Here is a 24,621-nt window from a genome sequence, read left to right on the forward strand (position 1 = left end):
CAAAGTGATTGGAGGAAAACATTGTTAGCTGTGTAACTAAACAGTTGAGGCTGCACGCAGACGCTGGTCCCGAGGCTCAGTGCTGTCTCAGGGACACAGGTCCTTCTGCACTGGGGGGCTGGTCCTGAGGCTCAGTGCTGTCTCAGGGACACAGGTCCTTCTGCACTGGCTGCAGGCTTCCTTCCTGACTCATCCCTCAGTGTCTGCCTGCAGTTTCCAGAGTTAATGGAAGAAGAAGAAATTTTCGTCTCCTACCATTATGGGTTTCTCTTCAATTGGACCATTTTAAATTTTGTGTTTAATCCTGAATGTGGGAGTGTTTCTAGCATTGCCATCTTTAGCTTAGACCTGCGCTGTCCAGTGTAGTAGCTGCTAGCCACATGTGGCTCTCAAGCTCTTGCAATGCGGATAGTCAAAACTGAGATCCAGAAAAAGAATGCGAAATATCTCATTAGTAATTCTTATGTTAATAGCATGCTGAAATGATAGTATTTGTGGATATATTGGGTTAAATGTTATTAAAATTATGTTAACCTGTTATTGTGACTACTAGAAAATTTTAAATTGTATAAGTGGCTCTGAATTGTATTTCTGGTGTAGAACAGTAGCTTAGCGCGTTCAGGAGTCCTTGGAAATGGAGTCCACCCAAACTACATGACTGATACACAGAGGGGAGAGAGAGATGGAATGGATATTAAGCAAGTAGCCCCAACTGAACACAATGGTGAGACTGGCATAGGCAAAAAATGTTTGTTCATTTACTACTGTTTTACTAAAGATGAATGTATAGAAATACTACTGTACTACCATTTATAAAAGTTAATAACAGTTTTGAAAATTATGAAATTACTATTGTGATCATAGTAACTAGTGAAACAGCACAAAGATATACAAAGAGGAAGTAAATAATCCCCATCCCTTCCAATCCCTGTCTCTATCCACAACCTTAGGCAGTCATTGTTAGACTGGTGTGTATTCTTCCATTCTTCGCTTCATGTGCATATAGGTGCAGGTACATTTGTGTACCTTGATTCATTGCAGTTGTTGCTACTACCTGTCTTAAACAAGAATGTTAAACACCCACTCTTCGATTTTCTTTTGTCACCTTATCAGTCTGCCAAGTCAGTAGATACAAATTTATCAGATTTATTTTAATAATTATATTATGTTCTACATTATAGATATACCACATTTTATTTAACCATTTTCCTATTAACTGACATTCTTGTTGTTTTCAGTACTCCCTTTCTCCCCTCCCCACAACAAACAATGCTGCAATAAACATTTTTGTACCTATATCCTTACGTACTGGTCCTTTTTTTCCTATAGGATAGATTCCCAGAAGTGGAATTGCTTGGTCAAACGGTAGGTGTATTTCTAATTTTAATAGCTATCACTTTACCCAAAAGAATAGCAAATCACCTTCACACATAAGAATGTCCATTTCCTACATTCTCACCAGCACTGGATGCCACTGCCCTTAATTCTTTCCAACCTTATTACGCATGGTCATTAATTTAAATTGCATTTCCTTCACTGTCACTGGTGTTGAGTATATTTTCATATGTTTACTGTTCATTTACATTTCTCTTTTCTTCATTTCATGCTCATTTTCACTGCCCATTTTTCCATTTAGTAGTGTTTTTCAGTTTCTACAAACTCTTACATGAAAGTATTAATCTGTTCTTGTATGCGTGCAACTGTCTTTGCAGTTTTTATCTGTTTATGATGTCTTTTGCCAAATGAAATTGTTAATTATTATTTAATCAAATATGTCTTTTTCTTTATTGCTGCTGAATTATTTGTTTTGCTCAGAGTGGTATTGTCCACCCCAAGGTCATGCAGATATTCTCTTAAATTTTCTCACCATTTTAAAAAAACATTCAATCTTCAACTTAAAATTTTGTACACGAGATAAGGTAGGATTCTCTTTCTTTTTTTTTTCCCTAGATGGATGACCAGTTACTTAAGTCCTAGTTAATACAAGAAACTTTATTTTTCATAGGATTGAATTGTTGTCCTTGTCACATATAAAGATGCCATGTATATTTGGAACTATTTCTGGACTGTCTATTCTGCTCCTATCTGTCTGTTTCTGTGCCAACACCATTCTGTTTTGAATACACTGGCTTTTCTAGTGACTTGTAATTTCTGGTAAGTTCTCCTTCACTCTCCTTTCATACTTTCATGACTTTTTTTAGTCAGTTATTTTTCCACATTGTTCTGGTTCAACTAAAAATTTTAAATTGAAGGAGGTTTATCCTAGATGCTTTTAAAATGAAAGGTAATACAACACTACTCAATAAATAGAACCAAATATTTAATATTCCTCAATGTGGGGATCTCTTTACCTGATGCCACTAATTGGAAGAATATTTACTGAGAAACTAAAGATTACTTCTGTCAGTTTTAATTATTTAAATGTGATTTACTTTATCTCTGTGATGATTGCACAGTTATGCCAAGATGCAAATATTGGGATACAGCCATAACTTTTTAATTATCAATAATTAAATTATTGCATTAAAGCTTAAGGGGTTAAAGTTTTCAATGAATGTAAGTTTCTAGTTTTGTATGTCTGTTTATGTACCAAATTATGAAGTATACCCATATCTGGACTGGTTGAGAGATTTGTAAATATGATGTGAACAAAGAACTATAACTGAAATGCACAATAAACCATGTACTTTGGAATCTTTTATGATTTAATTATTTTTAAGCTTAATGTTGAATATTACATGGACTTCAGAAATTGTCACACTTGAAACTGTGGATAAAGTTTTCTGGTATTTGATAGCTTTTGACCATTCTTTTTAATTTACACTGTATTAATATAGTATTAATTGTTTTTACTGACATTCTTAATTTCTTTTTGAAATTCATTAGCTTGTATAATACTAAAGTAATAAATAGCTTGTGTTTTTCTAAAGGCATCTGAAATATTGGAGCTAAATACTAAAACTCGGATTAAAAATAATGGTAATTTTAGCTTACAAATGAAGACAAACAAATGTGAGGTCTCTATTTTACTTATGGAAGTAGAAGGACATCCCCATGTAGGTTCTACCTATGTTTACTTGATGAAGTAGAAAAAATTATTAGTTTGTTCTGTAGCCAAAAATAAAATGGTGAAATGATTGGTATATATGAATGAATGGTATATATATATAATGAATGGTATATATTAATGACATACTTAGATAAAATAAAATTGTTTTAAAAATTGAGATTTTGTTCGTGACCAGCCTGGCCAACATGGTGAAACCCCGTCTCTATTAAAAACACAAAAATTGGCCAGGCATGGTGACACGTGCCTGTAATCCCAGCTACTTGGGAGGCTGAGATGGGAGAGCTGCTTAAATCCGGGAGGTGGAGGTTGCAGTGAGCTGAGATCATGCCACTGCACTCCAGCCTGGGTGACAGAGCAAGATGCTGTCTCAAAAAGAGAAAAAAATGGAGATTCCTTCTAATTTTAATAGTAGTATAATTCACAGAAAGAGATTGATATAGCACTTTCTTGCATGTATATGAATATTAAAGATGATAATTAGAAAAGAAGGGGAAATTAAGTTATTTGCATTAAGACCAAAAAAGGAAGTCCACATAGAGTTAAACTGAAATCTTCCATATGAACTTATCATCTTTACTAAATCAAAACAATTTTTCCATCTCATTCAAAAGAAGGTAATAAACAGGCTGGGCATGGTGGCTCACACCTGTAATCCCAGAACTTGAGAGGCCAAGGTGAGCAGATCACTTAAGGTCGGGAAATCGTGACCAGTCTGCCCAACGTGTTGAACCCTCTCTCTACTAAAAATACAAAAAACTAGCTAGCGTGGTGGCACATGCCCGTAATCTCAGCTACTTGGGAGGCTGAGGCAGGAGAATTGCTTGAACCCAGGAAGCGGAGGTTGCAGTGCACCGAGATCAAGCCACTGCACTCCAGCCTGGGCAACACAGCAAGACTCCATCACAGAAAAAAAAAAAAAAAAAAAGGTGATAACAGTTACCTTCTCTAGTAGTCATATAAAAAACTAATAGGCACTTTATTTACCCTGATTTTGGTCTCTAATATTATTCTCCACTAAAGGTAATCAGGACTGTTTTTGGAACATAACTGGATGTCATGATTGAAATAGGCAGAATTTTGTTGGAACATTTTCTTTTTTTTTTGGAACTCTCTCTCTCTCTCTCTCTTTGTTTCTCTCTCTGTCTCTTTGTTTCTCTCTCTCTCTCTCTCCCTCTAACAAGGATGCTTTCAAGGATGTGTGGAGGTTGAGCAGATGAACCAAATTGAGGTAACTTCTGCTGGCCAGTAGTGAAAATTTAAGTAGCAAAGAGGAAATGGTAATTATAAGCCATTTTAACAAGTTGAACCTCTCAAAAAGCCAAGAGTCAATCATGATGTGTTCAGAGGTGACAAATGATACAAACTATTGCTAAATAAAAGGCATATTGTGTTTCCAGTATTTTCAAATAAGTTGCATTTTGAGCAACTTAAATTGTGTTTCCCACACTCATTTTAATCATTATCAAAATTGACAGAGTTGATAAATATAAAAAAAAGAGTATATTTTAAATATAACTCTGTGTATCTGTGTAAATTCCACATTGTTAATTTTAAGGTAAAATTGTTTTAAAATACAAGTAGAATCAGATTTAAAAACAGTAAAAATCACTATATAACAGGTATTGTAAGATTAACACCTGTTTCTTTTATAATACTTGCATTTAAGTGTTATAAATGTGTTTCTCTTTTAATACCTACATTGAAACATTGAATGTTTCTTTTCTTTTCTTTTTTTTTTTGAGATGAAGTTTTGCTCTTGTTGCCCAGGCTGGAGTGCAATGGCATGATCTTGGCTCACCGCAACCTCCGCCTTCCGAGTTCAAGCGATTCTCTTGCCTCAGCCTCCCGAGTAGCTGGGATTACAGGCATGCACCGCCACACCTGGCTAGTTTTTGTGTTTTTAGTAGAGATGGGGTTTCTCCGTATTGGTCAGGCTGGCCTTGAACTCCTTACCTCAGGTGATCCACCCGCCTCAGCCTCCCAAAGTGCTGGGATTACAGGCGTGAAAATCTTTCTTTTGTAATACTTATATTTAACCCTTGAATTTGTTCCAGGGCTGCTTAATTTCTAATGACTCTGGAAGATAGAGTCGTTTACATTAGAATAGAGAACTTTTCTGTTTTTGTGAAACAAGTGAACATAAACAACCAGAAAGCCTGGGGGTTGGAGTGAGGATTGGAGTGCGCAGACAGTGCTGTGACTGTGGAGTTTATTATTCCCAAAGCCAGAAAAATCACAGCAGCTGCAGTGGACTAGGACGCCCAAAAAGCCACTTATGATTAGAGGGTACAAAGTGATAAGTTGGGATGCACTAGAATAATAAAATAATGTTCACATGACTTGAAGAATAAGGTGGGGTGGCAAGGGGGTTGCCCTAAAACTGTAGCATTGGGTTAAAAAAAATATCATGTATGTTGATTTAAATGAATCAACTAAGGTTAGGTTAGAGCCCCTAAGTCTGACATAAGGATACTAAGCAAATGAGTATTCTGTGCTGACTAGAAAACAATAATATACCTCCAAAAATTTTCAGGTCTCATGTTCAAAGCAGCACTCCGTAAAGGCCGGGGACATCACTCCTGGACCTAATGAGGTGAGGTAAACTGCAACCCACCTTCGTCAGAGGCATTCTTAATTTGTATCAAACTGAAATAAAACCCTTATGTGACATTATAAAAGATGAAAAAATAGTACAACTAAAAATTAAAAGTGCGGCCGGCACGGTGGCTCACACCTGAAATCCCAGCACTTTGGAAGGCTGAGTTGGGCAAATCACTTGAGCTCAGGAATTCGAGACGAGCCTGGCCAACATGGTGAAACCTCATCTCTACTAAAAAGTACAAAAAATTAGCTGGTATGGTGGCACACGCCTGTAATCCCAGCTACTCAGGAGGCTAAGGTGGGAGGATGGCTTGAGTCTGGGAGGCAAAGGGTGCAGTGATCCTAGATTATTCCACTGCACTTCAGCCTGAGTGACAGAGTGAGACCCCATCTCAAAAGAAAACAATGAATCAAGATTAATGTTTTGCATACATTAATTATCAGTTTAAGACTTGTAAAGTTTGTGTACAAATGGCCAAGGTAAAATGTAACTTCATGTAATGTTCTAATTAAATAATAATATCTTCTCGTGAAAATGCTGCCTTTATTCAATAATACCTTCATGTATTTGGTACCATCTTAAATTGTCTCAGAATGAAATGCCACAAGTCTTTCATCTTTATTTTGCCTTAGTCCACTGGTCGAGTATGTTAAGCCTCCCACACACAGGAGGTAGCAAACTACTGACACAGCAGATTCAGTGCCTCTGCGGGACTTCCATATTGCTGAAATTTTAAACAGATCTGTCAGTGGGAAAGTGTAGCATCCCAAGACAGGATGCAGTTCTTTTGGAATACGGACCCACTCTGTTTCTGGGCTCACTGTGGAAATTGTAAATTAGCTGTAATTGTGACCTGAGTGCTCGTCTTCCCTGGTATCATGTCTTCTTGCTATTAAGAGATGAGTTGAGACTGCTCCATTTATTGAGATGAAGCCATTGGGTCAGTAGACAGTGACCCTTATTCTCTGTGCCTTAAAGAGAAATAGCAGCCTCTTTCCTTTGGGAACCTATTGTGAGCTGGTGACATGTACTGCCAGCTGCATGTAACTTCCAGGTTGTCATGTCAAAGGACTATCTTTTAAAGCGACACATTGAATTTGGTCCCTAGTTATGAATTCCCCAATACTTGTATACATCTAAATGTTTAAATGTCATCCTCTTCTCCTCATCCTCATCTCATTTCTGCTAAAAATGACACAAATTCTAATGAATGAAATAGCTACTTGCAAAAAATATATACTGTCTCTTCTAGTGTTGCCTTTGTTAAAGGCCAGCTTACTATTGCTTAGAAATGGATAGGACTATTGAGATGTATGAATAGAAAACTTCAAAAGTGAAGCTGTCAAAGTAATGGAAAATAAAGATATTTTAAATATAATTGCAGTTGAATTCAGTAGTGAAAAAAAGTCAAAGGATTTCTTCTTATTGCCATCCTGAGGTGTGGAACATTTTGTAAGAATGAGTAGGATATTCACAGGAAGGAGAGCACCTCAGCATTCTCCAATTTAGGGCGGCACATGTTCCCCAACCTCCAATTTATCTGACCAGGTCTCCACCGTATCTGTTAAGGCCCCTTCATTTTCATCTTCTCAGACGTCCAGCTGTGGAGCAGAAGATCACATTTGTTGGGGGCACTGCGACTGAACAAATATTTTCTTTTACATGGTGCTTTCAGAAGAATTCTTTTATCTCCTAGATGGCCAGGCTCCTTGGAAGCCTGAACAATGAAAAATCTGAGCGATCTATTTCGGCACCAGAATCCTGTGAGCTCAACAGACTTTGAAGTGGATTGCTCCCCATTGTGGGGCCACAATAAAAAGTGGAGTTTTTCATAGTCCTTGTATTAATGTCTGCAAAGCCAGCTGGCTTTGTAAAATGAGCGCAAAAGCAGTATAACTGATTAAAAGAAATGCTAGGTAGTGAAAGGCTTTCATACCCAATGTGAGTCTGGCAGAAAGCATTGTCCTCTGGGGATACGTTAATATTGGGGAATCTCACTCTCCCGTCTTCAAGGGTCAGCCGAAGACAATCGAGACAGGTGTTAGTCACAGGAGGCTTCAACATGAGGGCTGAAAAAGTACGTCTAGCTGGCCATTGAGAGAATTGCCACAAAACAAAATAATGCAACTGACTGATGAGGGAAGTGCTTTCTGTAGGTAGAACTTTCTGAGGTTGTGGCTGTCACGTTCTCTTTTTCCTGGCTTTTTGTGGTCATAAATCTGCATCCTGCTGTAACCCCCCCGATTCCACTGTCTCACACCTAAGGGTAGCCAAACTCATGATTCTTCTCAGTATAGTCTAAATGACTCTTGAGGTTGCAAAGATCTTGCCTGTTGGTTGCTGCTCTAGAAATCATCCTGCCTGTGTTTATAACCCTGCCTGCTGACCTTGACCTCACAGCACAGTCATATATTTCAAGTTGTTTGGGGAGAAGGGGGTTGATGAAACTTGGCCTTGTACATAAAGGGATTCAGAGATGTGGCAAATTGTTCTCTGGCTTCATAAGCTGTCATTCAATTATTGGGAAATGGCATTCAGGACCGAAGGACCAAAAAGCTCATCTTAAGATGCATTTTTAAAACCTGTCGTAAAAGAGTTAGGTGGCCCCTGGTTTAGTTGCTTTCCCATCATCAGGAAACCCTTTAATCCTTCAATGAATGACATATGATAGGATTTTAAAAACCAAGCCACCTTGCTGTTCCATTTTCTCCTTGCTGCCATCTCATCTCCCTGACTCATCAGATTTGGTACTGATCTGCTTACAAAGTAGGAAAGGCAGAGGGCCTGGCACCTGTCTATTCAGTTGAAATAGCCAATTTCAGAAGAGTTTGTACATTTTGACCTTTTTGAACTTCTATGGATCCTTTTGAAGAGGGAAGTAATTCTAACCTGGAGGCATGCCCAAGAATTATTTTGGAGAATAAACTGATATGTGTATCCCTATTATTGTGGTCTATCTTTCAAGTAAAAATATAGAATTTATAATATTTTAATAGGACTAGTTGGTCTTTGTAGAAAATAAATATTTCAATTGATCATGTAGGTGGCCATTTTAGAAAAACTAGAAAATACAGAGAAGAAAAAATGCATTTAAGATTACCCCATATTTTATCACTTAGGGAAAAGATAGTTTACAAAGCAGAGAACTGAGTTTTACTTCCATCTTTTGATGCACTAAATAATTTTTCCTTTAAGTACTTTCAGTGTTACAGTCTCAGCATTTAAGAAACAGGATAACATTTTATTTTACTGTGAAAATTCTTAGATCATAAAGCATGGATCATTTTTTCTGAGTATTTATATTGCAGAAAAATACATAAATGTGAAGAATAAGATAGTTTTCACCCATAATCTGACCATGTAGGATAGTCGGCACAAATGTTTTTCTATGTGCTTTTAGACTTCTTTTCTAAATTCTTATTTGATAATTATTGATTCTTGGCATGCGTTTTCTTTCTAGCTGGGAAGTACTTTCTGTAACTGACCGGTTGTGTATTAGTTGAGTGCTCTGCTTGCCCACAACATTTGCTGCATCTTTAAACAGAAACAGCTGGGAGAGCAAAGTATTAGACAGTTTTTAGTGGTCATGTATAGTTGTTTAGGGTACTGAGGCATTTCCCCAGTTTCAATAATTCATTTTATGAAATTCCAAAAGGTAACATTTTTCCTTCAGCTGTTGGTGATATTTGTTTAGGTTCAAGAAAGCTTTTACATTTTATGTGCAGGAAATCACTCTAAGCAACACATTTAATAAGTTCCAGTAGTCAACAGAGATGCTATATTCATTTAGGGAATATAAGAGATTTTCTTTGTTTTGCTTTAACACTTGGGGCTTTATAAGATTTCCCCAGAAACCAGCACTGTAGCCATTCTTAGCCAAGTTATGATGTATAGAGTGATTTATTGATCATGGAGGATTTCCCAGAGTTCTTCAGGATATATCATTAATGTAAGTTTGTATATACTGTCCTGCTGGAGGGGAGGCTCCCTAGGGGTAAGGAGTTTTGTTCCCTGCACTGTGCCTAGCATGTAACAGGTGTTCCATAAATATTTATAGAATATTGTTTTGTGTGATTTTTAAATCATGTGTCTCTCTTACTGCCTAGCACTCTCATTGACTAACCCTTTAATTGGTCAAGTAATTATTGAATTCCCACATTAAATTGCTCCAACTTTTAATAAGAACATGCTATGCTCCAAATATAATGGTGAATGTTGAGTCCTCCATTTAATGAGCTTCCAGCCTAGTACATTTTTTTTTCTTTTGCATTTAAGTCTTTTATGAGAACAGATGAGCGATGGATTCACTACTGATTAATGTTTTACCAGTCTTCTATATAAAGGAATACAATTTAATTCTCATCCATTTGGGATTTTTGTCAAGGAGAGATTTTGGCATAGGTGATGTAGGCTCCCATTTACTGGTATGAATTAAGGAGTTCCAGAAATAGATAACTATGCAAATTATTTTCCATTAGTCTAGCTTGAATTCCTTATATCACAGCCTCATTGGTGGTGGTGATGGTGAGATAATACAGGTGAAAAATAGATATCAGCTGATAGGAATAAAATTAAATTATGTTCTGGCTGGGCGCGGTGGCTCATGCCTGTAATCCCAGCACTTTGGGAAGCTGATTTGGGTCGATCACCTGAGGTCAGGAGTTCAAATATGGTGAAACACCATCTCTACTAAAAATACAAAAATTAGCCGGCATGGTGGCATGCACCTGTAGATAGTCTCAGCTACGCGGGAGCCTGAGCCAGGAGAATTGCTTGAACCTGGGAGGCAGAGGCTGCAGTTAGCTGAGATTGCGCCACTGGACAGAGCAAGACACTCTCTCTCTCTCTCTCTCTCTCTATATATATATATGTGTGTATATATATATGTATATATATGTGTGTGTGTGTGTGTGTATGTATGTGTGTGTCTATATATATATATATAGCATTGTTCCTATGGCTTGAATACATTGATAGATTTTTTGTTGTTTTTTTATTTTTGGGTTTTTTTTTTTTTTTGCTATATGAAGGAAGAAAAGGAAAGAGTTAAAACAAATGAAAGTAGTAGGACTGTGGCCAAGGAACACCATCATTTTGGGTGGGTTTTCTTTGTCCTAAAAGTATAAAGACATGCTAGAGAATAATCACCAAATTTACATCAGTGATTACATCTGAGGGGAGAGAGGGGAACTGAGATGAGAGAGAGTTCCAGAGCCTTCAGCTGTGTTTATGTATGATATATCAAGTTGGGTAGTTAATATGTAGGTAGGTATTCATTATGTGATTCCCTTCCTATGTTTTTTAATTAAAAAAAATAAAATCTGGAGAATGGATATGCATGGAAGTGAGATTTCCTCCCGTTCTCTTTTATCATTAAAGGGTCTGGCTTTCTTCTCCAGCTCTTATAGCCTCTTCTGTTTCCTGTGTCTTCCAGACAGATCCTGTGGCAAGATGGCCAGGAGAAGGAAAGAAAGAGAGATGTTATGGAAGCAGAGAATTACATTTAAGAGACAGTAACCCATAGAATACACTGAGATATTTGGCCTTGTTGAATCCTCCGAAGTGGGCAGTTGTAATACCTCCAGATGTGGAATTATTTACTTGTCCTGTTCTTTCACTCAGTTGGTTTCTATTTCTACATAAGCCTTTGACAGCTACATATCCAGGTGTTAATATCACATGTGCAGGCTTTGAAATTTAGGTACCCAATTTAGCAGCATCTGACTTCTCATTTTCTTGCTCATAGTAGTATATGATCCCTGTCAGGATGGAGGGGCCCTGTGCCTGCTGCTTACTCTCAACCAGTGAATATTCCTGGAAACACCCCTGAAGTCTGCATGGCTGGAGCCCCATGTGTATAAATGATGATGGCCAAAGGGGCTTGAGAAATAACTTGGTGGAGACAGAGAGTGGGCAATGATGTGGACGGACACTTGAGAGGAAAGGAAGCAATGTGCTGGACCCAGAAAGGTGCTCGAAGATGCTCCATCTGCCTTGTGTATCAGTTTGCCAGGGCTGCCATGACAAAGTATCACAAATCACGTGGCTTGAACAATAGAAATGTATTATCTTACATTCCAGAAGCTAGAAATCTGAGATCAGAGTGTTTGCAGGTTTGATTCCTACTGAGGACTATGAGGGAGAACCTGTTCCATGCCTCTCTCCTAGCTTCTGGTGGTTTGTGGGCAATCTTTGGCTTTCCTTGGCTTGCAGAAGCATCACCTCCATTTCTGCTTTTATCTTTACATGACATTTCTCTGGTCTGTACGTCTATCCCTGTGTCAAAATTCCACTTTTTTATAAGGACACAGTTATATTGAATTAGTGTCCACCCTAATGACCCCATCTGACCTTGATCATCAGCAAAGACCCTATCTCCAAATAAGGTCAAATTCAAAGGTACCAGGTGTTAGGACTTCAACAACTTTCCAAGGGCACAATTCAATGCATAATACCCCTCCATTCCCATCCCTACTGCTCAATCCTAGAAGGCAGATTCCACCTGCCAGCAGACATAGCCCAATTGAGCATGTTGTGGTTTGTGGGATGTCTCCTCTTTTCTTACTGAGTTCTTCAGAATGGGGTCCATAGTCCCATTGATAGACAGTGAAAGGAGTGTAGAAAAACACAGGGATAAGACAAATTACTTGTTGGGGAGAGGACAGTTGAAGGGTGCATTTGCCAGATTACAAAGTCAGGAAGAGGGATAAGTTGCTCTTTGCTATTGTTTCTTTCACGCTCGATCTGGGCTTTTCTCCACAGCTCATTAAGGCAATATCTAGTTTATCAAAATCCAAACAATCCCACTTTCAATAATGGCAAATAAATACCATCTCTACTACATTATCTGTTAAACTGGCCTTTGTGGGTAAACCTAGAAACCTCCCGGCTGTTTATAACATTGTTTCTCTAAGAATGTGGTCTGGTTTCTCAAACTTACAGATGCACTTCAGAGCACAGCTTTGTATGTTGTGGAGATTAGCTGGGGAAATAGGAGTTGGTGAGGACTAGGGGTCATGCCAGCCTGAATTCTTTTTCCATGTTGAGTGCTTCTGGAAGGATGCAGAGGGATGCTCTGGGCAAGGGTGCTCTTCTGTGCTAGAAGGCCATTGCCCGCTCAGTAGTTGTGTCTCCTTGGTGAATGGTGATTCCCCTGAGGTGGAGGAGATCATGCTCAGGCCCAGAATTAAAACTGACTGGGTGACTGGGAGAAGCATCAGCTAACCCAGAGTCTGTGTGTATTAGCTGTGTTCTCCAGAGAGAACCAATAGTGGATGGATGAATGGATAAGAGGGGATTGATTAGGGAAATCTGTTTATATGATTATGGAGCTTGAGAAGTCCCACAACAAGCTGTCTACAAGCTAGAAACCCTGGAATGACAGCATGGTTCAGCACAATACAAGTCTGAAAGCTTCAGATGCAGGGAAACTAATGGTGTAAATACCAGTCTGAGGCAGAAGGCCTGAGAACCTTGGGGGCCATTAGGGTAAGTCCTGGATTCCAAAGGCTGGAGAGTCTGGAGCTCTGATGTTCAAGGGCAGAAGAAGATACATGTCCCACCTCTAGGAAATGGAGAGGAGACAATCACCTTTCCTCTGTCTTTTTTGTTCTATCTGGGCCACCATCTGATTGGGTAGTGCCTGCCCACATTGAGAAAAAATCTTCTTCACTTAGTTCGTGGACTCACATGTCAATCAGTCTCCTCTGGAAATACCCGCAAAGACACACTTAGAAATAATGTTTTACCAGTTCTCCAGATGTTTCTGAATCCAGTCAAGTTGACACCTAAAATTAACCATCGCACTGTACTTCCCCTTTGCCTTAATGATAAAACTCTGCTTTTGTCAGGCTGGTGATGTTTTCAGCTAAAAGGATATACCTATCAGCCTCCCTCTCCCACAGCTAGATACAGTTATGTTACTACGTTCTGGCCGATGAGATGTAAGCAAAGGGAATTAAATTCAAGGGATAGACCTTTAAAGGTGGGGAGTTTTTTCCTTTTCTCCTTTATCTGGAATGAATTTGTATTGGCCAGAGCTCCAGCAGCCATATTGGTCCATGAAATAAACATGAAGGTAGACTCTACATGCTACGGATGATGGAACTGCAAGGTAGAAGTAGCTTGAGTCTGATGATTTGGTAGCTACCAAACCACCTCTGCTTCTGAAATTCTTTTACTTAATGAAGCAATAAGCTATTTTGCTTAATCACTTATTTGACTTCCCAGTTATCTGCAGCCGCAGCTAATTCTAACCCATAGAGAGACCCTTTCCATAGGAACCCCAACCACTATCCTGTAGAGGATATAGTGTGTTCAAAAAGAAAGGTCAACCAAGTAGAACGAAGAAAAGAAAATTGCTTTCCAAGACCTTAGGAACAACAGGTCTGCTGTGTGCCATGGTATCTTTTTCCCAAAGCATCTTGAATGTGAGCACGAAGAGAAGACTGAAACTGTACCCCCTTGAGCTACTTCCTTGTTTCATCAAATTTCGCTTTTATCTAGTACCATAGATGGTGTTGGCCATTACCATATTCTGCTAGCTCACATTGAGTTACAGCAGCAACAACATTTTGGCAGTAAAACACTGTTTTGAGTACTTCATTGCTTTTTACTGTTGTTTCAGAAAGGTGAGTAGAAAACAGAAGTATGTGCTGATTATCTGGTAAAAAGTGTAGTTCCCGTAAACTAAATGGAGCTGACACCACAGGGAAATTATCTGGCTTTCCAAAAAGGTCTAATCTTTAGCTTCAATAAGACATTCATTGTATTTGGGCCGGTGGTGTGTGTATATGATTGTGAATGAGAAGAACAAAGGTAAAGGATGTGGACAGATCAGAAGTATATCACTGAGTATATGAGGAAGAATTAGGAAGTTTGAAATGTTTTATGTCTCAAGGAATAAAAACTTCCCTGACAATACATATTTGACCCTTTGACATGCTTTCAGGAATGTATGAAGCAGGAAAGTAGAGAGCTGCCTTTATACCATTCTATCTGGGTTCACTGTCTTGCAGCAACTGAACCATTCTCTGATAGAACATCGTGGATTGAGAGGAAATAAGGATGGGTATGCCTGCTTTAGATCACACAGTGCTGGACCTTTGAGGAAGGAGAAGCAGAGATGGATAGAATTGTTGTGGCAGAACTGAGCTTGGTCCTGTGGAGGGTGTCCACTCTCCTTCCAGCTGTGGAGGGTAAATAAAGGTTCCTATAAAGCTTCTTTGTCTGTCTTGAATGATTCATGTTTCCCTGCATCTTTGGATTTACAACCAACCCTCAGAGATGAAGATCATGGAGGACCAGATTTAGGGGAAATAGAGCTTCTGAGAACTTATTTTATCTGTAACAAGGCCAAGTCAGTTTCTAAGCGTCTCATTCCAAAGTCACAATGATATGAGACCCTAAGTAGTATCTACTGCTTCAGGAACTGAGAATGCAATTCATGCTATCCATTTATACTTACTTGATTATATAAAATGAGATATTTTCTCACTGAATGTGTTTATACTTATTTTTATGGAGTTTCAGACATTTACAAGGGTTTTCTAAAGATTTATTTCTAATCGCAGGTCCTAGTACCCTGTTTTTCCCTCAAGCTATTAATTTTTCCAATTGTGAGTTTACTTTTCTTGGTGCTTATCAGGAACCTAACTCTTTGTTGTGAGGGTGGAATTTCTGTACTGGGTTTGTGGAAATCTCTTCTTTCTGTATCTTTTTTTGGGAGGGAGAGATGTTGCAATGAGGTTGGTGAAAGGAGCCGAGCCAACTCTGATTCTAACAGTTTTCTTAATTTATTTCTATTGAAGTTACTATAGTTGTTTTTTTTTTTTTTTTTTTTTTTTTTTTTAATGAGACGGAGTCTCGCTCTGTGCCCCAGGCTGGAGTGCAGTGGCAGGATCTCAGCTCACTGCAAGCTCCGCCTCCTGGGTTCACGCCATTCTCCTGCCTCAGCCTCCCAAGTAGCCGGGACTACAGGCGCCCGCCACCTCGCCCGGCTGGTTTTTTGTATTTTTTAGTAGAGACGGGGTTTCACCGGGTTAGCCAGGATGGTCTTGATCTCCTGACTTCGTGATCCGCCCGTCTCGGCCTCCCAAAGTGCTGGGATTACAGGCTTGAGCCACCGCGCCCGGCCTTATAGTTGTCACTATAGGATTTCATTTATTGATGTCTAGTTTTTCCATGGCAATCTAGAAAGTTTGGAAATGGTGTTTTCTTTATTCATGCAATACCTGGCCTCCATCACAAAAAATATTTAGTTCATATTGAAGACAGCATTGTTGCCTGAAAGGCACGTATATATTAGTACACGGTATCAAAAAAAAAAAAAAAAAAAAGGAGGAAATAGCATCCAATTCCCCAATACAGGACAATAATAGTTTCCCACTGAAATTACAACCAGAATAATACTGACACCTGGTGATCCCGTAGCATGGTCTCACCAAAGCTTTAAAAGTACATGGAAGGAGCCCTGAAACCATGTTATCTTCAGGAAATTATAGTTCGCATCCAGTTTCGTTTTTTCAGGGGTGAGGAGGAGTGGTATGGAGTATATCTTCAATAGCTTAGCTGGTAAGAAACATCACATTGACTTCCTCCTTCAGTGAACTATCCCTTCTGAATTGCTCTACATAAAATCTTAATGAGGGCTTTTTATACATAATCTGTTTGTCAAACTGTGATTTGAATTATTTGAGAGGTTTCTGGAGATGAGTAGGTAAAAAGTCTTCATCAGGTCTGTCACCATTATCAGAAACATGCCAAAACCTTATCAGTTTATATGAGGTTGGCCTTTTCATTGGGAATTATTGGGCACGGAGAGGGGGGTTCAGTCCTATAAAGGAATGCCTTGTTTTATCTTCTAGTTTACTTACTCAAACAGTAAATTCATAAGATGGCTTTTCCAAAGAAGACTCCAGTTTCTTTACTTTCTTTTAGCTGGATAACATGTGATTTTGGAAGTGGAGGTGACTGAGATCTCAAGGCTACCCCACAGGTTGTATATTTCAAGAAATAACACAGTTTGTTTTCTCATGAAAATAAAAAGGGACAAGTAGAGAAAAAACGATATGAGATAAACACGTGTTGAAATTGTGTTTATGCTTTGAATTAAATTCCTTGCATGGCTGATTCTTATTTAAGGCCAGAAATGATGAAACCTTGATCTGAAAGCTGCATTACAGACTAAAGAGGTGATGAAAGTTTTCTCCATATTGGGGTTGGTAATTAGCTATGCGTGGGTCACGGGTTGATGATTAGTTCTGTTCCTCAGAGCATGTCTGCAATCTTTGATATCTACTTAAGCTATGTAAATAATTTACACAGTTTTTATTATGATTTTTTTATTAGTCTTTGATAGAATGAAACCTGGTATTTTCTCTGACAAACCATGAAATTTCGCAATTAAATCCTTGTATTCATCTAAAGTCTGTACTTGGTGAAAATAAGTCTCAACAAAACATTGTGTTGGGGCTTTCAAAATATTATTTAGTGGTTCTTTGGCATCTAGTAAACATAGCTTTTCATAATTATTTCTAATCTCCTCATAGTTATAGTCTTTAATTCTCACCTAAATAAGAATCATATTTTGAAACCCATAGCCATTGGGAAACCAGAGATTTTTTGCTCTTCAACACCTGACTTTTGCATATCTCAAGTTTATTATTTTCTACTACATTTAGTCCACCATAGATTCTGTTCATATCTCTTTAACTGAAATAAGCTAAGTACTTATAGTTGTGATAAACTCTGTATGCCTTCATTGCACTTGTATGCCCCTTTTATATGGAAAAATCTCTAGTAAATATTTCAGTGGTGATGAACTGTTTTCATAATTTGACTCACTGGAAGTGAGATTGTGAGATCTGGAATTGCAGATACATGTGTTTAAGCTTCCATCAGCAAAACCCATTAATAATTGTTCCACATTCTTTTACTGCTGCAGAAAAAAATTATTTTTGGTCCCAACTTATTTTTCTCTTGATTGCATGCCATCATCTTCTCCTTATTAATTAAATAATGCACCTCTTACAGACTATTCTTATTCTATCTTGTTTGGGTATTCCTATCCTGGAATCAGTGGATAGCTTTCTGGAGTCTGTGAATTCCCTGAAATTGTGTATAAACATGTGTGCATGTTGCTCTCTCATGGACCTTCTCCCTCTCCCTAAATCTTAGGCTTCTTGTGGTACCGTGATCTGCCTGACACTTGTTCATTATGGAGTACCTAATGGCAAAGTGGCCGCATGTGGAGATTGCTGAGTTCAGTGCTTCCCAAGCCAAGTGGTAGTAGTTTGTCTTTATATTTAGAGGTATTCTTCTAATTTAAATAATGTATGAATGTCTTTAAAAGAAAAAAATCCATACCCACAATATTGACTTAAATAATTGTTATTTTAATGATACTTTTTTTTTTTTGCTTTTATTTATTTTTTTGAGATGAGGTCTTGCTGTGTTGCCCTGGGTGATCTCGAACTCCTGGCTTCAAGTGATCCTCCAACCTCAGCCTCCTGAGTAGCTGGGATTACAGGTGTGAGCCACCACACCTGACATTAATGCTACTTTGTTTATAAAGAAAAAAGTCAGATATAAACTTCTGTGTTTAACAGTTTTTCTGCTAAAGCAATTTAAAATAAATACAACATAATTGCAAAAAAGTAGCATGTAAAGTAACAATATGAATTTAATATTGCATATTAATGTGATACTCTGCTGAGACTAAATCACTCTTTACAATATGAATATACTATTGACTACTCTAGCAGAGGCTTCCTTTATTTTATTTTATTTTTTTGAGTTGGTATATTTATCATAGGCAATCTCAATTCTCCTATAACTTTTCTGATACAAAGCCTTTAGTGACGATTCCATGATATTCCATAATATCATTTGGTCCTCACTTCATTTGTGTATTAGACCTCTGATCTTTTCTCATTAGCTCAGGAAAATTGAAGCAGCAATATTTAGCCAACTTGATTATTAGTACATATGAAATATGGCACTGAAATCATGGGGCAGTCTGAAATTAAAGGATAGTAATCATACATTTCCTATTTTATAAGACTGCTAATGACATGGCAACAAAAATTTTAAAAAATGTATTAAGTATTAATATGTCCCTGAAAATTTTCTTTTCAGATTGCAGTTTGAGGAAGACTGGCATAGCATACACTAAGAGTAAGAATTGGTGCAAATTACTTTTAGTGGATTAACTCCATAAACCTAAGCTTTGCATTTTTTTGGTATTTGGCTTTGGCTGTCTCTTTGTCTAAACCCAGCCTTGCTCTTAGCTGTCTCATCTGCTACAGGTAAACTAACCTGGCAGCAAAGGAGGAATTCAAAGGGCGAGATGGCAGAGAATGTTGTCAAACCACGAGCTCTGATGAGTAAAAAGGTCTCTGCCATCAGTGGTAACATGGAACTCTTTACTGGATGATTCTATAATTTCTGTAAATATGTTTCCCAAAGACATATGCATTTGAAAGCGATAATTACTATAGTTAGGATCATGTCCACAGTGTTTTTTCAGGAGGTAAGGCTGTCTTCCAATCTAGTTCTGCCACTTAGCTGCTGTATGACTTTGCCTCTGCTAAAATGGGAATGGTGGAAATAGGACCAATCTGAGGCTTTCATGAAAGAGTGTATCAAAAATGCTTTTCACAGTCCTTGGCTTACGCTTGGCACCAGTGGATGTTTGCTGACTCCTAATGCCACTACCAGTACTACGAGAGAAATATTCCCAGTAACGACTCTTTGAATTCATTTCACATACAGAGAATACAAGTAAAGCTCTGAGACAGGCGTCCCCATTTCTCAACTTGCGGTTAAGTCATTAGATTTTGATACTATGTGGTATGATGTTTTTAGCATAGAAGGTGGTGTATTATCATTAGCTTTTTTATGAGAGTAATTACCATCTTCTAGGGTACTAATGGAGGCCAATTATATTGGAACCTTGCAACCTCATTACTACCCTCTGAATCTGCCCTTTTGCCCTTTTCCAGCCTGGTTATCCCTCCTTTAAATTCCCTCAGCTATCATTCTAGTGTGTCCTGTTTTCCTTTTCTGTACAGGGAAGCCTAAGGGAAGCTTTGTCAGCTCCGTACTCAGTGTGCCACTTATTGCCAAAGCAGTTGTAGCTGCATTTGCCACCATTGTTGAACTTTGTGCTCCTCGGTTGTCAAATGCTTCTCCATAGACACTTTTCTCCCTGAGTCTTTCTTCTTCTTCCTTTTTCCCCTTTCCTTTCCCTTCCCTTCCCCTTCCCTTCCTTTCCTTTCTTTCTTTTTTTTTTTTTTTTGACAGTCTTGACCTGTCACCCAGGCTGGAGTGCGGTGGCATGATCTCAGCTCACTGCAACCTCCGCCTCCTGGGTTCAAGCAATTCTTCTGCCTCAGCCTCCCGAGTAGCTAGGATTACAGTTGTGTGCCACCACACCTGGCTAATTTTTGTGTTTTTAGTAGAGACGAGGTTTCATCATGTTAGCCAGACCGGTCTCGAACTCCTGACCTCAAATGATCCACCTACCTCTGCTTCCCAAAGTGCTGGGATTACAGGCATGAGCCACCGTGCCTGGCCCCAAGTCTTTAATTCTAAAGTCAGGTTGCATTGTCTCCACTTAACTGATGTGAACACCAAGGCCCAGAATGATTATTTAGCCTGCCCGGGGTCTCAAAGCTATTAACTGACAGAGGATCCAAGCTCCAGTCTTTATCACTTCTTTGATAGTTCCCCTGTTTTCTTGTCTTTGTGTTATTCTGGTTTCAAAACGAGAAAGTGTGAATTTGCTTTGGGCAGGGTCATGTGTTTCAAATGGACTCTATCAATGGGAACATATTTATAGCAGTCTGAGTTTAATTCCTGGCTTTGCCATGTAATAGTTGCATGATCTTGGACAAGTTACTTAACATCTCTGGTCCTTCCTGTCTTCACCTGTGCGATGGAGATAGTCATAATGGCATGCTTATCATGGGTTGTTACAATGATTAAATGAAGTGATATTTGTAAATGCACCTGAAATAGTTCCTGACGAATATTAACCTTTATGTGGGTATGTTAAATAACAATGAAAATGACTTCAAATTACAAATCAATGAAAAAGTCTTTTTAAAATTTCTTTTCCCAGCATCATCTTTTTCTTAGATAACCTTCAGTGCTGAACTCCTTATGTGGCCCAAATCCTTGCTTTTAGAAAGTCCTGAGACTGATGTGTCTGGGACCTCACTTATATGCTCTTTATCTTTAGCAATATCTTCTCTGCTACTCAGAAGCTCTTATACCCATTTCTTAATTACTCAACGCTTTCGCCTGGATACCGTCTCTCCTCCTCACTACAGGGCAGCTTTAATTACATCTCCCACTGCTCTCTTTCTCTTTAATCACTCTGCAACAGACAAATTCCAGTAAGCTTTCACTCATTGGAGGTGGAAGGACAAGAATCCAGGCTTTACTATGGGAAACACAGAGAGGCCCTCATGTTATTTTTAAAGCACTTACAGTACTTTACTATTTAATAAATATTTGAACCCCTACTGTATGTCAGGCACTGTACATTTAGGTGTGAAAAATATTGGGGAGGCACAGTGAACAGAACAGACATGGCCCCTTCTAAACTTCATAAGTACTCATTCAAATTAGGAGAACAAAATCCCTCTCACCAGAAGGGCTAAGGGGTACCTCAGTGCACGCTCATATGTACTGCTTCATTTATTGCACTACCAGACTGTATTCCCATCTTTGAATCTCCAAGACCTAAAAGTATATGGCACCTAGTAGGCCTGGAACAAATGTTAATGGTCTAATGGATTGGGCATTTATTTTGGTGCATAGTAGGATAACATTTTCTTCCCCTTTTGCTAACCACTTTATCCTCCAATTACTTAGTAATCCTCCTCTCCTCACAGAAATTCTTTCAGGTTTAGTGATCTGTATTTTCTTTAGCCATTACTACATTATTTTTAACAAGGATTGACATATGTTTCTATATTTGCTCTTCTTTTACAGGTTTTTATGTAGTACATTCATCTACTCATTTTTTTCAACTATTCATTTTTTTCTAGATAAGTTAGAATCATGGTTGAGGTTCTCCTTCCATACTGTATTTCCCTAAGGCGCATATTAAAAGTATACATTTGAATTGGAGGGGCGGAGCAAGATGGCCGAATAGGAACAGCTCCAGTCTCCAACTCCCAGCGCGAGTAACACAGAAGACCCGTGATTTCTGCATTTTCAACTGAGGTACTGGGGTCATCTCTCTAGGGAGTGCCGGACAATCGGTGCTGGTCAGCTGCTGCAGCCTGACCAGCGTGAGCTGAAGCCGGGCGAGGCATCGCCTCACCTGGAAGCGCAAGGGGGAAGGAAATCCGTTTTCCTAGCCAGGGGAACTGAGACACATAACACCCGGAAAATCGCGTAACTCCCACCCCAATACTGCGCTTTAAGGAAACAGGCACACCAGGAGAATATATCCCACACCTGGCCGGGAGGGTCCCACGCCCACGGAGCCTCCCTCACTGCTAACACAGCAGTCTGCGGCGATCTATCCGCAAGGTAGCAGCGAGGCTGGGGGAGGGGCGCCCGCCATTGCTGAGGCTTAAGTAGGTAAACAAAGCCGCTGGGAAGCTGGAACTGGGTGGAGCTCACAGCAGCTCAAGGAAACCTGCCTGTCTCTGTAGACTCCACCTCTGGGGACAGCCCACAGCTGAGGTCCAATAGGGAAAGCAGCGGGGGCGGTGCAGAGGCGAACGACTCTGTCTGACAGCTTTGGGAAGAGCCGTGGATCTCCCAAGGCGGAGGTTGAGATCCGAGAACGGACAGACTGCCTGCTCAGGTGGGTCCCTGACCCCTGAGTAGCCTAGCTGGAGACATTCCCCACTAGGGGCAGTCTGACACCCCACACCTCACAGGGTGGAGTCATCCCTGAGAGGAAACTTCCAAAGGAAAATCAGACAGGTACACTCGCTGCTCAGCAATATTCTATCTTTGGCAACCTCTGCTGCTGATACCCAGGCAAACAGGGTCTGGAGTGGACCTCAAGCAATCTCCAACAGACCAACAGACAGTCCTTCTGACTGTCAGACGGAAAACTATCAAACAGGAAGGACACCTATACCAAAACCCCATCAGTACGTCACCATCATCAAAGACCAGAGACAGATAAAACCACAAAGATGGGGAAAAAGCAGGGCAGAAAAGCTGGAAATTCAAAAAATAAGAGCGCATCTCCCCCTGCAAAGGAGCGCAGCCCATTGCCAGCAACGGATCAAAGCTGGTCAGAGAATGACTTTGACGAGATGAGAGAAGAAGGCTTCAGTCCATCAAACTTCTCAGAGCTAAAGGAGGAATTACGTACCCAGCGCAAAGAAACTAAAAATCTTGAAAAAAAAGTGGAAGAATTGACAGCTAGACTAATTAATGCAGAGAAGATCATAAACGAAATGACAGAGATGAAAACCATGACACGAGAATACGTGACAAATGCACAAGCTTCAGTAACCGACTCGATCAACTGGAAGAAAGAGTATCAGCGATTGAGGATCCAATGAATGAAATGAAGCGAGAAGAGAAACAAAAGAAAAAAGAAGAAAAAGAAATGAACAAAGCCTGCAAAGTATGGGATTATGTAAAAAGACCAAATCTACGTCTGATTGGGGTGCCTGAAAGTGAGGGGGAAAATGGACCAAGTTGGAAAACACTCTTCAGGATATCATCCAGGAGAACTTCCCCAACCTAGTAGGGCAGGCCAACATTCAAATTCAGGAAATACAGAGAACGCCACAAAGATACTCCTCCAGAAGAGCAACTCCAAGACACATAATTGCCAGATTCACCAAAGTTGAAATGAAGGAAAAAATCTTAAGGGCAGCCAGAGAGAAAGGTCGGGTTACCCACAAAGGGAAGCCCATCAGACTAACAGCAGATCTCTCGGCAGAAACTCTACAAGCCAGAAGAGAGTGGGGGCCAATATTCAACGTTCTTAAAGAAAAGAATTTTCAACCCAGAATTTCATATCCAGCCAAACTAAGTTTCATCAGTGAAGGAGAAATAAAATCCTTTACAGATAAGCAAATGCTTAGAGATTTTGTCACCACCAGGCCTGCCTTACAAGAGACCCTGAAGGAAGCCCTAAACATGGAAAGGAACAACCGGTACCAGCCATTGCAAAAACATGCCAAAATGTAAAGACCATCGAGGCTAGGAAGAAACTGCATCAACTAATGAGCAAAATAACCAGTTAATATCATAATGACAGGATCAAGTTCACACATAACAATATTAACCTTAAATGTCAATGGACTAAATGCTCCAATTAAAAGACACAGACTGGCAAACTGGATAAAGAGTCAAGACCCATCAGTCTGCTGTATTCAGGAGACCCATCTCACATGCAGAGACATACATAGGCTCAAAATAAAGGGATGGAGAAAGATCTACCAAGCAAATGGAGAACAAAAAAAAGCAGGGGTTGCAATCCTAGTCTCTGATAAAACCGACTTTAAACCATCAAAGATCAAAAGAGACAAAGAAGCCATTACATAATGGTAAGGGATCAATTCAGCAGGAAGAGCTAACTCTCCTAAATATATATGCACCCAATACAGGAGCACCCAGATTCATAAAGCAAGTCCTTAGAGACCTACAAAGAGACTTAGACTCCCATACAATAATAATGGGAGATTTCAACACTCCACTGTCAACATTAGACAGATCAACGAGACAGAAAGTTAACAAGGATATCCAGGAATTGAACTCATCTCTGCACCAAGCGGACCTAATAGACATCTATAGAACTCTCCACCCCAATCAACAGAATATACATTCTTCTCAGCACCACATCGCACTTATTCCAAAATTGACCACATAATTGGAAGTAAAGCACTCCTCAGCAAATGTACAAGAACAGAAATTATAACAAACTGTCTCTCAGACCACAGTGCAATCAAACTAGAAC

At 39.3% G+C, this 24,621-nt stretch overlaps 1 protein-coding gene across 7 annotated transcripts in view; it reads left to right on the forward strand.

Annotated features, from left to right (window-relative positions):
* Positions 1-24,621, forward strand: part of MAST4 (microtubule associated serine/threonine kinase family member 4) — a 595,073-nt gene that overhangs the window by 315,938 nt on the left and 254,514 nt on the right. For 4 of the 7 annotated variants that reach the window (XM_033179737.1, XM_033179738.1, XM_033179742.1 and 1 more), the window contains one exon: positions 1,330-1,365. The exons of the other annotated variants lie outside the window; for them this stretch is intronic. In XM_033179737.1, the coding sequence (XP_033035628.1) occupies positions 1,330-1,365 (36 nt within the window). The remainder of the gene's footprint in view (positions 1-1,329; positions 1,366-24,621) is intronic. 7 annotated transcript variants of the gene reach the window in all.

Source organism: Trachypithecus francoisi, unplaced genomic scaffold (assembly GCF_009764315.1).
Source record: "Trachypithecus francoisi isolate TF-2019V2 unplaced genomic scaffold, Tfra_2.0 Lachesis_group2, whole genome shotgun sequence".
Classification (NCBI taxonomy): Eukaryota; Metazoa; Chordata; class Mammalia; order Primates; family Cercopithecidae; genus Trachypithecus; species Trachypithecus francoisi.